This window comes from Aythya fuligula, chromosome Z (assembly GCF_009819795.1).
Source record: "Aythya fuligula isolate bAytFul2 chromosome Z, bAytFul2.pri, whole genome shotgun sequence".
NCBI lineage: Eukaryota > Metazoa > Chordata > Aves > Anseriformes > Anatidae > Aythya > Aythya fuligula.
In genome coordinates, this window is record NC_045593.1 from 30,310,829 (window position 1) to 30,325,686 (window position 14,858).

General features: G+C 42.1%; 1 protein-coding gene across 1 annotated transcript; it reads right to left on the bottom strand.

The window, feature by feature from the left end:
• Positions 1-823: 823 nt before the first annotated feature.
• On the bottom strand, positions 824-14,522 carry AK3 (adenylate kinase 3). Its single transcript, XM_032205700.1, has 5 exons — positions 14,341-14,522; positions 10,399-10,518; positions 4,693-4,865; positions 2,643-2,761; positions 824-1,277 (listed from the first exon to the last, which is right to left on the bottom strand). Exons 1-5 carry the CDS (start codon positions 14,486-14,488, stop codon positions 1,154-1,156), a joined length of 684 nt encoding a protein of 227 aa, XP_032061591.1. The 5' UTR covers positions 14,489-14,522; the 3' UTR covers positions 824-1,153.
• Between the last annotated feature and the right edge of the window lie 336 nt (positions 14,523-14,858).

Here is a 14,858-nt window from a genome sequence, read left to right on the forward strand (position 1 = left end):
AAATAGGTTTGGAGAGTTTACTGAAGAACAGCAACATCTGCATTACCTTGACTTTTAAAGTGTGACCTGTGGAGGTTTGTGAATCTAGTTATCTAGAGAATAAATTAATACAAGAACTGGTCAGACCTGAATTCGTAGCATGAACTCATGAAAACTACACTTGCTACAATAAAACTTACTACAGTAAAAAAAAAAAAAAAACCTTACTAATTTGACCAAGAAAATTCATGACACTGACATCTATGAAGAGTTATTTTTCTGAAGACAATAAAGACACGTTCACTGGTCAAGATTGCCTAGCTACAGGCTTACCAGATCAGTGACTCAGTGTCTGCTGGTTTTTTTTTTTAATAAAAAGTCTTACACTGCTGCACAAAGAGAGAGGCTTTACCAAGTATGTCACACATCATTAAACTATTTTTCATGCTAGCAATTTAGCTGAAGGCAGAAATAGAAACTTAATAGTAAGGCAAATCATCACAGCAAGTGTCAAGGGCAACTTAAACCCAGCAAAATCAACCAAGCTAAAGGAAGTGACCATTTTCCAATCTCTATCTATATAAGGAAGAAATTTTTTATAAGGAGGGTCGTAAGGAGCTGAAAGAGATTGCCCAGGGAGGTTGTGGATGTCCCATCACTGGAGGTGTTTGGAGTCAGGCTAGACATGGCTTTGAGCAACCTGATCAAGCAAAACATCCTTGCCTGTAGCAGAGAGTTTGGACTAAATTACTGTTAAAGGTTCCTTCCAACCTATGCCAGTTCTGGTCTGAAAGTGCTTTTTGCAGACTGAAAGTCAGTTCATGAATGATTAAGTCAACCAAGATGCTTCGTAGTTAAGCTGTATTCTGAGATGTGTTTCCTTCACCATTCAGTATTGCCAAACATTAATATTTTCTGATTAACAGATGCAGCAGTAGGTGCTTTTGTTAAAGAGTGTTACTATATTACAAAAATTAGGCATCTCTAATATTAAAAACAAATACAGCATTAGAATGAGACCCACAGGAGATAAAGTTTTATCAGAAGGTAGGTTGCGGACAACAGCAGAACATAATTATTGATCAGTCTGGTACACTACTTCAAGAAATTCTTGACTGCTGAATCTCATGATCATGTGCGTGCTCTGACAGATGAGCAGAAGATAGACCTAATTTCACCTGGGAGTGGCAGCATCTTTCTGGCTCACATCTGGCAACTTGGTTTGGAGAAAAGCATAGATATGTGGCCAGATTTTATTGGTTTCTGTTCCAGAGAAGGATTTCAACAACCCTTTTTCCCTGAGGAAGAAAAAGAAAAAAGCATTACAGAAGTCATGTTGTTTGAGCATTCCAGGATCTCCACCTCACTCTAAGATTGCCACAGCAGAGCATGCTGTGTAGATGGCAATTTAATGCCAGGAGTAGTCATAACATTGGGAATGTAGGTTGGACGTGCATTACTCTGTTCCTCAGACAGTAAGCTGTTGGCCACATCAGTTCAAAAAACTGGTAGCTGTCCACAGAGTACTTAATATAACAAGCTATGATGAGTAAAAATATGAAGAAGTAATCAAGTCATACAGCACATCCCATACAGCAATCATCCAAATAACTGAATTTTAAAGTCAGACCTCAAGAATCAAAGAACATACATCAGCACAAGCAAGCAACCCAGACACAATCAAGGTATTTTGAATTAGTTCCAGCAGTTAGCTTTATCTGCAAAGTACATTGTTATAACTATAATATTAGCTTAGGCCTGCATTTTACTGTGGTGCCTTGAGGCAGGAAAACATCGTAAAGCTACTGGTCAGCAAAACTCATTGTCAGCCCAGAACAAAATCCCTTCTCTAAAACTGAACCAGTCCAAAGATGGAGCTTTCAGTTTTCTACTCAGCAGTTTTGGTAGAGAGTAAGGAAGGGTGGTGGATAAGGAAAGATAGAGGAAAGACAGTCACTTCAGGATGTTGTTAAAAAAATCTGGTATGTTTGTCTAGGCACGATAAGACTGAAAGCAGTAATACAGTATTATGTATATATTACTAATGTTTTATTTGCACAGCAGACCAGCTTAACATGAAGAGAGTCTTTGTATACAGTTTTGACCTTAGAAAGAATTACTGTTCTGTTATCCTTCCAAAGTGCTAATGGCTCTAGTATTCTCAAATAGCTAGTTATTAAGAGTCTTGCTAGCTGTGCATGTCACAGTCCTGTTCTTGTAACTGCCACTTCTGAATTCCCATTAACAGTTTTTTCTATTAATGTATCAGTTTCTTGACCCCTCGTCTATTATGAGGGCTTCTACTCACACATCCAGAAAGAGAAAATACTCCCTAAGTTTCCAGGATGAGAACTCTCTCTGTTGCCCTACTAAACAGAGCAATGTTGCTCAGAACGCTAATAAAATGTAGTGAATAATGCACAGTACTCTATGTAAAGCTAAATATGGCTGCAGCTGAAGGCTCTTTCACTAAGCTGACTCCTGAATAGGTTTCAAGTAACAGTCAAAATCATACTAATTTTACTGGTTTTATTTCTTACAGAGCTGATGAAAGATACACTGCTACTCATACCATGTTCGCTGCTGTAATAATAACTCTATAACTGCAGAGATTTGTTCCTTGCTGATCTAACATGGAAGAAGCATAGTGTTTTACGACTTACCGATAATATTCTAGAACAGGTCTTGTTTCTGCATCGTAAGCCTGCAGCCTCTTGGTAACCGTCTCTGGCTTATCATCATCTCGCTGAACAAGTGGTTCTCCGGTAATATCATCAATGCCCTGGTTATGGTTAAAAGTAAACACCAATGTATATTCCTGTTTAAGTATGTTCTGTGTAACTTTCTATTTAAATTGCAATCAGTTTCCATTTAGTCCAACTATAGACTTCTGCTTAGAAAGGTTACCATCTACATCTTATCTGGAATATAAGATGTTGACTTTCAAGTAAGACAGTCCACCAGTTAAAAACATTTTCTCAGTATTGACAATGAACATCAGGTTATAGTTACTTGACTAATTCGAACTCTGGAACATTTGTTGAATGCTGGGAATATGTGTACAAAACTGTCTGTCATGGTTTTGGCTGGGATGGGGTTAATTTTCTTCTTCCACATGATATTGTGTTTTGGATTTACAAAGGAAAAGAAGATTGCTGGTAACATGCTAATGCATAACAGCAAACAAGCAAGAGGACAATTTGGCCTTTGTTTGACAACCATGAAATAGAGAAAGGAATTAATGATCTTTTTAAGTCACACTGCAGAAAGCTTAATATTTAGCAACTCTGTACATCAAAACATGGCATAGAACCCTACAAAAATCTTTCTGTGTTTTAGTAAACAGAGGCAGGGTCTTGCTGTGTGAACTATGACGACTACTTTAGCACACATTTCAAGCAGTTTCTTGAAGGGTTTCTCAAAGGTTTCTATCTAACATCTGTGCAGGAAGCCATAATAGTGCCTTAGTTGTACCTATTAAATATTCAGCCTGCAGTTTTGTATTAACTGTGAAGCCATAATCCTTTAGTTTTGTTGAGCAAGTAAGCAGTTACATTTTTTTCAGGTCTGCCAAATAACAAAGACAACTATATTACAGCTATTCAGCTCTACTCCATGGTTTCACTTAAATACTCTAATAACTACTTTAATATGTTGTGATACACTTGCTTCACTAATTAAGTGAAAAGCAGAGTCAAGCATTCCTTATAGCAAAGCTGTTACAGCTGAAACCCACCCTTTGGTATGTCTGTTAATTCACTTTTGCTACGTGCCTGTATTCTTCTGCAATTAAAAATAACCATAACTTATACTCCATGTTTTAAACAATACATAGGTAGTGTTTCCAGTTGCTCACTTAAAGCGCTCACCTGCTATTTTAGCTGGTCTCTTTTCCTGAAACACTGAAAACTCAAAAATACAAAGCCTGCTATGATTCTGACTCAACTTATTAGAACTTGCAGGTGAAATGTGATGCTGCAACAGGTAAGCCATTCAGAGTTAAGGATGAAACACCGTGTTAAGCAGAGATAAACCAAGGCTAATCTGAGTACTTCAAACATTTTTAGGGTAATAATGTATATTCGTTATCTTTCTGTTTACTGTTCTTGCTTATGATGTCTTAAGCCATAACCTCTGTTCTGTTGAGAAGCTTCTCTGACTAGCAAGTTTCTACACCGAATTTTGCAGTATGACAACCGTTCCTCTGAAAATTTTCATCTTGATTATACAGTAACACAGGGAAAGCATTAAGAGGATCCCTCTGACTGGTACTACCTGACTTAGTGTACATCGTAGATACAAAGAATCAATCTCTGGAGGAAGGGAAACTGTACATTAACATGTAACTGACTTCACAGTTAGCTACTGCAGAGCAGGCTGAGAATATGCCCAGCTCATATGCCAGTATGCAAGTTTTTCAGATCAGTGAACAGCTAATAAGAGCTTATGAAACAGTATGCGGAACTGGCACCACGGTGTTTCACTCTGCAGAGGATAAGCACATTGCCCATCAGCTTCAGCTTCTACCAGGGCACTGGCATACCCTGAGAGGCAGTGTGTTACCAGGCAGCTTCTGTTCACTTAAGAGATGAAATGAGCAGTTCTCTTCTAAGCTACTGTATTTTGCAACAATATATGCATAATATTTTAGTACAATCATCAAATGCAGTGCAGCATTTATTTAGCACCAACATTAATATGTGTACTGCTTACCCGCACTTTAGGAGGACTGAATTCAAGATTGTAGACTCTGCCACTAGCAGGGTGGATCCAACGTGCTGTGAGCCGACATTTTATGTTTTCAAACGGTACGTCTAGGTCGATCACAGTGTCTATTTGACAAACTTTATCCAAGGCTTCTGCCTGAGCAACCGTTCTAGGGAAACCTTTTCAAAGGAAATGACTCCATAAAAATCCAAAGACAGAGTTATAGTCAGAATTAGCTGGATTTGATCACTAGAGAAACTACAAGTCAGACAAAAAAATGCGTTTTCGTGCTCTAAAGGTTGAAAAGACATCAGATTTTTTCTTACAAAATATTACAGTTTGCTCTATGAACTCAATGGCTCCAGTGGACTGCCTTCAAAGGCTCATGTTATTAGTAAATAAATCTAATGTAACTTAAGAAAGAGGGGGGGAAATTGAGAAAAAGAAAAACAAGGTCACCACAAAGACTTTATGATGAAAAACTGACCACAAGTTTAATGATCAAAGCTGCTGTAGAACACGCTATTGCAACACAGACTCGCTAGACTAACACCACTACCCGCTAAATTTTTGCATAGTCTCACACTTCTCAGTTGTTTGTAATTTTCATTATACAAGTAATCTTCTCCTTAAAGGCAAGTACTGATAGATACAAAGTTAAGAAACTCATCTTTGCATGCATTGATTGATGGAAGTATTGTCCAAGTAAGGGACTAGCTAAAAATTAGTTTTACAAAAAAAAAAATAAAAAAAATTGCCTATTGCCTTAAGGCTTCTGTATCTTGTCCACTGTATCTCAGAAGAAAGAACTGATTCACTCGAGCCAAGCTCTTGCTTGGCTAACAGACCTGGTTTGCATCAGAGTCATCAACTGCCCTCATCCCATTTCTCTTATGTTCACATAAGCACATGGAAGTGCTTCTAAATGTTTAAAGCAGAGGGAGAGTAAGGACTCCAGCACTTGCTGTTCTTTCATACTACTGACAAGCTATTCAGCCACCATACATCTTAGTTATGCAGCTGAAAAATGAGTTTTCCTTAGACTGTTCTGAGAAACTTCCTCAACAAAAATAAGTGCCTTTAGATAAGCATTTCAGTGAATCCAGCAGTTCCTGCTTACAGAGTTTTCTCATTACAGAGAAAATAATCTACAAGATGTGATAAACGGTGAAGAATCTAGGAACAGACAGAGAAATGCCCTAATTATACAGCAGATAAATCTAAGCAGATTATACCCACATGCATGACTCAGATTGCTACATCTGCTATGATTCCAGAAGCCACCAGTGGAAATGTGTATCTGGCTATCTATGCACACAAGCAGCTCACCAGCTCTATTCAGTCTGACCTGGCTGACCTCAGCTGTTTGTTTTGAGTTGCTGTTATCAAACTAAAGACCTTCCGTTTAACATATTTCAGCAGAATACTATTGTTCCTATAAAGCTGTTTATGCCAGAACTATCATCCATTGTAATTCACCAAACCTCTGTTTGAGCTGAGGCATAGCTCCCGCTCCGGAACTTTAAAGAAGGCGGCATATTAACATGCAGCAGAAATAAGTTTATTTTTTTATGCTCTCCATATCATCCTCCAGTTGGCTGTTAATAGTTGCCAGTGTGCCCAGCTATACTGCTACACATGCAGATCCAAAAGACTGGAACTGCATGTACACAGGACCAGGAATTGAGTTAACATTCCTTTACCAATTATTTTCCATTGCAGTCTCCACTGTGGGGATTAAGACTTTGTCTTCACAAAATCAGAACAAAAGTGGAAATAAAGCCAATGAAATAGATCACTGCAGTAGAAAATTATAATAAAGCACTAAGGGACAAAGAATCATTAAATTATAGAATGGTTTGGGATGGAAGTATCTAGAGTATCTAGAGTATCTTTTGTAATAACCATGCATCCCAGTTTTGTGTTGTATGGGTGCTTGCTGAGCGTGCACTCTGTGGCACTGATGAAGATGTTAAACAACACTGGACCCAGTATTGACCCCTGCACTGCACCAATAGTGACTTGCTTCCAGCTGAACTTTGTGCCCAGCTGTTCAGTCAGTTTCAGTCTGCCTCACTGTATGCTAACCCATACTTTGCCAGTTTGAGGATGTTAGGGGAGACAGTGTCAAAAGCCTTACTAAAGTCAAGGTAAACAATATCCATTGCTTTCCTCTCATCCAACAAGCCAGTCACCTCACTGTAGAAGGCTATAAGGTTGGTTAAGCATGACTTCATAAATCCTTGCATACTACTGAATACCATCATATCCTTCGCTGTGTTTTCTAGGACTAGTTGCTCTGTTACCTTCCCAGGGACTGCAGTGAAGCTTTGCATCCTGTAGCTCCTTGCATTTTTCTTCTTGTCTTGCTTACTATAGGAGAGACATTTGCTCTCTTTCAGTCTTCTCTCCCAATTGCTCTGATGTCTCGAAGATATTTGAGAGTGGACTTGCAATTATGTCAGCCAACTCCCTCAGCACGTGTGGGGGCAACCTCTCAGGCCCCATGACCTTACATACTTTCAGTTTGGTTACATTCTCTCTAATCTGGTCCTCCTCCATGAATAATGTCTTACTTGTTCCAAACTTTTCCTTTGTTTTCTGAGGCCTGGGATTCCTGATTTTACTGGTAAAGACCAAGGCAGAAAAGCTACTGAATACCTCAGCCTTTTTCATGGCCTTTGTCACCAATGCCTCTGCCCCAGTCCGTAGAGGCACACATCTTCTCCAGTCTTTCTTTTGCTATTTGTGCACTTGTGGAGTCTTTTCTTGTTACCCTTCACATCCAGAAATCTTGGCAGATTCAACTCCAGGTGGGCCTGAGCTTTCCTAATGTTATACCTGGCAATACTGGATAGGAATTCGATAACCCTCCTGGGTCACCTGCCTGGCTTTCACCTCTTAGACATATCTTTTCTATGTCTGAGTTCATTTAGGAGCTCCTTATTCATTCATGGAGGCCTTTGTTAGATTTCCTACATGTTGAGACGGACCTTCCTTAAGCTGGGAGCAGATGATCCTTGAATATCAAGCAACTCTCGCGGAGCCCTCTTCTCTCCAGGACAATATTCCTGCTTTATTATTTTATTTTATTTTATTTTATTTTATTTTATTTTATTTTATTTTATTTTATTTTATTTTATTTTATTTTATTTTCCTCCAAGCAGATTGTCGAAGAGGCAAAATCAGATCTTCTGAGATCCAGGGCTGTGGTCCTCATTTTTGTCTTGATATCTCCTCTCAGGGTGCTGACCTTCAAGATCTCATGCGCACTGCAGCCAAGGATGTCCTCAACCTTCTTATCTGCAACCAGTTCTTCCTAGGTTGTAAATATCAGGTCTAGGAGAGCACCTGTACTTGTTGGCTCTTTGTCTGCCTATGCTAGGAAGTTGTAATCACTGTAATCACTGCAGTCTGAATATCTAGATCACTTGAGCCCTGTTACATTGTCCTTCCAGCAAAACCAGGTTGGTTCATGTACTGCAGGAGGACCAGGGCCTGTGAAGTCACCCTTCTTCCAGCTGTTTGAAGAAGGCCTCATCTACTTCTTTCAACCTTTTCAGTTCTCTTAGCCTTCCTTTGTATGATACATGCTTCAGCCCCATGTCCATTCCACAGAATCACAGAATCATCTAGACTGGAAGAGCTCCAAGATCACCCAGTCCAACCTCTGACCTAACACTGACAAGTCCTCCACTACACCGTATCACTAAGCTCTCTAGTGCACCTATGCTGGCCTGCCCCATCTGGAAATCTCCATCTTACATTGAAAGATATAAGAAATATAAAGTGGCAATATAAAAATATAAGATGTATACAAAGAAAAATGTAAGATACATACAAAGCTACTTTCTAACAAGACATCACTCAGTCACTACTGACTGTTGTATGGGGTTAGAACACCCCACGTGCATGAGCTTCCATTTACCTTTGGTGCACTCCACAAGACTCCTGACGGACCATTTGTGCAGCCATTTGAGGTCTCTCTGCCCTCTGGCATATCAAATACCACTCCCAGCATGGTACTGTCCGGGAACTTGCATGGGTGCACTTTGCTGTGTTCTTTATGACATTTAGAAACTGTAACTGTTGTTTGCTGTATACTGATCATAGAACAAAATCACAGAATAGTTTGGATTGGAAGGCAACTTAAAGATTGTCTCATTCCAACATCTCTGTCCCCAAGGGACAGCTTCCACTTGACCAGGTTGCTCAAATCCCCATCCAGCTTAGCCTTAAACACTTTCAGGGATGAGGCATCCACAGCTTCTCTGGGCAGCCTGTTCCAGTGCCTCACCACACCCCGAGTAAAGGATTCCCACCTAAAATGTAGTCTGAATCTACTCTCTTTTAGTTAAAAGCCATTACCCCTTGTCCTATCACTACATTCCCTGACAAAGAGTCCCTCTCCTGCCTTTCTGTAGGTTCTCTTCAGGTCCTGGAAGGCTGCTGTAAGGTCTCTCCAGAGCCTTCTCCAGGCTGAAGAACCCCGTCTCTCTCAGCCTGTAGAACCCCATCTCTCCCAGCCTGTCTTCATAGGAGAGGTGCTTTGGCCCTTTGATCATCCTCATGGCCCTCCTCTGGACTCATTCATATCAGTCCATGTCATACTTGTGCTGAGGGTCCCAGGGCTGAATGCAGGACTCCAGGTGCGCTCTCACAAGAGTAAAGCAGAGGAGCTAGAGCATTTGACAATGAAAACTGAGGCAAAGAAGTCATTGAGTACCCATAACCCACAACCCAGGTAACCAAGTCACCTGTTTCCTTTCAGAGAGGGCCCACAATTTCCCTGGTCTTCCTTTTATCACGAACACTGAGGACTGTGGATGTTTCACACCCTCTAAACCAAAAACCACACCAATAGTTTTTTAGTTTTATCTACTGAGACAAGATGTGACCAGAATCTGAAAATACACACATCCACCCCAGACTCTATCTTTGTGATGCACATCCAACCGTACTCCCAAGGGCTGGAGACGCAAGAGCCACTTGGTCCAAGATGACAGTGGCAAATGGATTTTCTTTCAATTCTGATCGCTGGAGCTATGTGCTTCAGCAGAATTCCAGTACTATTTGCTCTAGAGAGCAGAACCAATAACCAAATGAAAGAGACCTTTTAGAACACTCGAGCAATGGTTTTGCTGGTGATATATTACACACAGCACTGCTGCAATGCTCCCTTTTCCATACTTGCCCTGTTGCTGCATCACATGCCTGCCTACCGTTCTATTTACATAACTCCTCAGCCCCTTTCGTCAAAAGTGTTCCATTTTCCAGAGACTTCTAAAAGAAGAGGCTTTAAAAATGCACTTCTTAAGGCATATTTTAAACAATGCCTCTGTTATTAAAGGGGAAATAGAAGGATTGACAGAATTTCCAGTTTTGAAATCTTACCATTTTGAGGAAAAAGGCCTTTTCAACATAAATTAAACATCCCTTTAACACTCTGAAGGCAGAACGAATCTTGTTGTCTTTACAGCCGAAGAAACTAGGGCAGACTGCCTGCCAAATGGTTCACCACAAGCTCACAACACATGCTGTACTACGAGTACACATTTGTAATTGAAAATATATACTCAAGCATATATGAGCATATACATAATATATACTACATACTTGAGCACTGCTACTGGAACCCAGCCACCCATTAGTGACCAAAGCAATCCAAAATTTCTTCTCCTTCCACAGTGATATCCCAATATGTTAACTTACCATCCAGCAGCCAGTTGTACCGATCTAGACCTTTTAGTTCATTCAGCATCAGCCGTGTCATGATGTCATCTGGAATAAGCCGTCCCTGATCAATGTAGGACTTGGCAAGGATTCCAACTTCTGTGAAAGTAAGAAGAATCACATTACAGTACCTGTGAACTCCAGCAGCAGAAAAAAAAAAAAAGCCCAAAACACTGTAAACAATTTGTTTTGAACAAGATGGCACAGAATGGTGAAGCCATTAACTAGGCAGACTGTACGCTTGCTAAAGTTCAAGAGATAATCAATTGGGATCTGATCTTACAAATGTGTGTCAGACTAATTTGGTCAGTCTGTAGCTCCACAGACAGCAATGGCGCATTCAGCTCACTTCTTTCCTGACACACCCCCAAATTTTACTAGTAAGCATTTGAAAGACAAAGTTCCAAAAACTAGAAACAGAAAGAGTTTTCAAAAGAATAATGAAGAAATGTAAAGCAGCCAAGCTCAATAAGATGTCAGCTCTCAGACTTCCTGCTGAGGAATTTCTTTTCTCAGTGTAGTGGCCAGTTATCATCTTATGACTTCAGTATGAATAGAAACTCCACTGGTATTTAAGACAGCAGTATGCAATGGGACACACTTGCCAGAAACATATTTTTATAATTACTAGAGTTACAAGAGGATGTTTATAGACATTGTAAACTATTTATAGAAGAGCACAGTCATTAGTATTTTCCCATGGCACCGACTAACCTTTAATACCAGTCATTTAGCCCACTGGCCTGCTAAAATGTCATACTCACATCACAGATCCGGAAATCACACCATGTTCTGACATCACATGCAGTAGCATGCTGTAGGTCACTCGAGCCATGGCTACTGCCAAGAAGAAATCCATTTGCCTGGGCCTTGTTCTCAGCACAAAGCCTCCATGACCCTAGGTTATAAAACAATTACCTAATTCTGTGAGTCACCTGAATAGCAGCTAAATTGTTTTTTGTTTTTTTTTTTTTGTTTGTTTGTTTTTTTTTTTTTTTTTTTTTGTTGTTGTTGTTGTGGAGCTGCTGAAGCATTTACTAGAGGCTAATTCAGATCTAGTTACAGTACATTAAATGGGAGAGAAAACAGGATGGACTGACATTACTGATACCACCACTTTCAGCAGGAAGCACTGAAAAATGCAAGCCCCATCACTGGATGCAGTATTAAAAAGCACAATGTACAATGACTCTTCTTCAGACAAGGCCTATGAAAAGCACTAGATGCCCTCAAGTAATACAAACAGTAGCTTTAGTGTTAAGAAAAAGTGGGGAATAGAAGGACAACTTCCCCATATGGGATGTTCACATCTACAGATAGGCTTTGAAAAATATGAAAATACTTAAAACAGTATAAAATATGCACAGTGCACCATGGTCAGGCTTCAAATAATTGCCACAATGTGGAAGAGAGTCAGACTCAGAAAAGGCCAGACTCAGATGCTTTTGAGTCCTGCAGCACTGCACAACTGGAAAGAAGATGACAGCCTGTTTGAGTACAAAGTACCTGCTCTTTTCCATACCTCCCTTCTTCAAGGTCAATAAGTCATACCTTTTTTATTATCCTAGTGCACTTAGAACTATGGACCTGCAAAACAGTCTGGAAAGAGGAATAAACTGCATCTAGATAGTTTAACGTGCACTTGGTGCCCAAAGCTGTTACTGATTTACATCACAGTATTGCTATATCCACAGTTACAGAAGAATATGTGCAAGGCAAGCTCAGGAGCGAACAGCAATACCAACATACTTTGGAAAGACAAATGATCTTTTGGGCATAGAGAGGCTTAGGGTGTGTGGCAAGCTCTAAGGCACGCAGGTACCTTAGACCAGTAGAACAGGAAACACGTTGCCTTTCGCCACAAAGCTCAGATCATCTAGAAAGTCAACTATTGCAGGAAGAAAAAATAGGTGTGATTATTAACATGAGACTAAATAGTTATGCTAAGACAAGAAATTTGTGTGCTTGTCTTTACCTATCTTTTTTCCGTTTGGGGGGAGGGGAGCTAGTGGGGTTTGGTTGTTTTTTGTTGTTCTGTTTTATTTTAAGCTTGGGTCTGAAACCACTACAGATATGGCAGTCCTTGGCATTAAAGGCAACACCATTTTCTTTCATGTCTAGGTGGATAAGAGATATCTCTGCTTAAAGGTTTTGCAGAAGATTGGCGTGTCCTAACTGTATACAGTGCACAAGCTTTAGCCATACTCAGTCTGCAGGCTGCTTAGCACTACAAGAGAGGTTGTCTTGTTGTTCACTCTCCATCCTCCAAAGCAGCAGAATGTGGCAATAACTGTAACTTGCTAAGGATACATGTTTAACAGGATTTTTCAACAAGGCCACTTTCAAAAGAGAATAAATGCTAATAACAGCCCCATACAGCTACTGCTAATTGCATTTTATTTTCAATATGTTTAGGCTGTTCAACCTAGCCTAACAGTTCCCAAAGAACTGGGCACTAAAGAACTCTTGTATTATCACCAAAACTTGTTTCTTCTTTCCCTCGACTATGCTCATCAAAGCTCTCCAAGCTGCCTCTCGTACCCTCTTACCTTCCTCGGTACACTGTTTCTGCTACCTCAGTGCTCATCTCACGTTTGGAGACCATTGCTGCAAACAGCAGCTCACTTTCAGTAACATTAAGACAGAGTTTCATCTGGGTTAATTAGTGAGCAGGAAACTCTGTAGCAGATTACATTCCATGGCCTCTAACGCTGAGTGAACTTTATAACATTTTACACTGACTTCTGTCCTCACACAGTTTTTCAGTGTGTCTGCTGCACTTCATTTTTACATCTCCATTCTCCTTCACATCCTTCCATCTATCCAATCCATTTTGCAGTTTTCTTTACACTGCTTCATGGCTCCCTCATCAAAGCAAGCAATGGGGTATTTCCACTTGCCATTTATTCTTCTCACACACCCCTCTGCTTGATTTTGATACTCTTTGATCCTGCTTCCAAGGTATGACGCTCAATGCCAAGAGCTGCAAACTGAAGCTTTTCATAAACAGCATATTTCCTTCCTCCCCTGGAATGCCTTCCCTTCTCGCTAGATATTACTTATACTGAAGGTTCATAACAGTACCAATTTTGGTTTTGTGAGCCTCTGCAGAGAACAACTTACCCTAGCACTATGAAACGGATGAAGCATGAATGTGTTCAGATACGCCTGCACAACTGCTGCTCTGAGCAAATATTTAACTTGGAGACACCAACCACAGTGAGGTCAGTCAACTAAGCCAAAGTCATTATTCGTACCGAGCAAACATAGTTTGTGTGAAAAGGGATGTGGACATTAAAAACAACCAAATGATTTCATAATACGGACCATTTTTCGCCTTCAAACATGCGTACAAGCCGTCAAAACCAAGCCCGCCTGTTCCCTGACCCACTGCAGCAGTGGTGCAGCGGAGGGAGTCCTCCACAGCTCCCAGGTGCTGGCAGCACCACCACCCTCACCTGGCCCTCACCACGCGCAGTCCTCGCAAGATTTCGGAGCACAGCACGAATACAGCTGATGTGCATGCCGGAAGGGGACCTTCCTTCACTGCAAAAACCCACCACAGAGGCACTTGGGGGGTATCTCGGAGGAGAGACGGAGGGTAGGGTCCAGGACCACACGGTACGCGTAGTTCGCACCACCGAATGCCGGCGAGCCCGCACACACAGGGTGCCACGACCTAACAGCAGGATAACTCATTAAAAGAAATAAACAAGCAAACAAACAGAAGGCAGGCGGCCTGAAAACGTCGCCACTCCTTTTGGGAGACCGCCGCAGCGCACAGCTCGGGACCGGGCTGCTGGAGGGGCCCCGCCGCCGAGCTCCAGGAAGAGGAAGGGGGAAGGAGCGCGGAGAGCAGCGCCCCGGCCGCCGCGGGTGGCGGGGGGCGGCCGGGGGGGCTCCGCCGCCTCCGCCGCTCACCTGTCCTCCTCTGCATGTTGTCCCTCAGCAGGTCCCCGCTGGAGAGGTGCTTCAGCCCGAAGTGCTTGATGATCCGCGCCGAGATCGTGCCCTTCCCGGAGCCCGGGGGGCCCATGATGACGGCGCGCAGCAGCGGCGGCGCCACCATTCCGCGGCGGCCGCCGGGCCCTGCTCGCCGCCACGGCCCACGCCGGGCGGGGACAACGGGGAGAGAGGCCCGCGGCGGCGCCGCCTCCCCCCGGGCGGTGCCTCGGCCCCGCGGGGTGGCGAGGAGCCGGGCTGGGGCCTGCGGGCTGGGGGAGCGGGGCGGCGGTGACAGCTGCGCTGGGGGGGTCGTCGTCGGTCAGCCCCGGGGGCAGAGGAGGGATAGGAGCTTCACGTGAAAGCCCAGAAATAGCCCTCAAAATATCGAGACCGAAGGAAGCCACGCTAAAAAGGGAAGCGTCAGCCCTTGAGAAAAGCGCAGAGACAAGGAAACAGCCGTATGTTACCACCACCCTGAAAAATATAAGAAACGG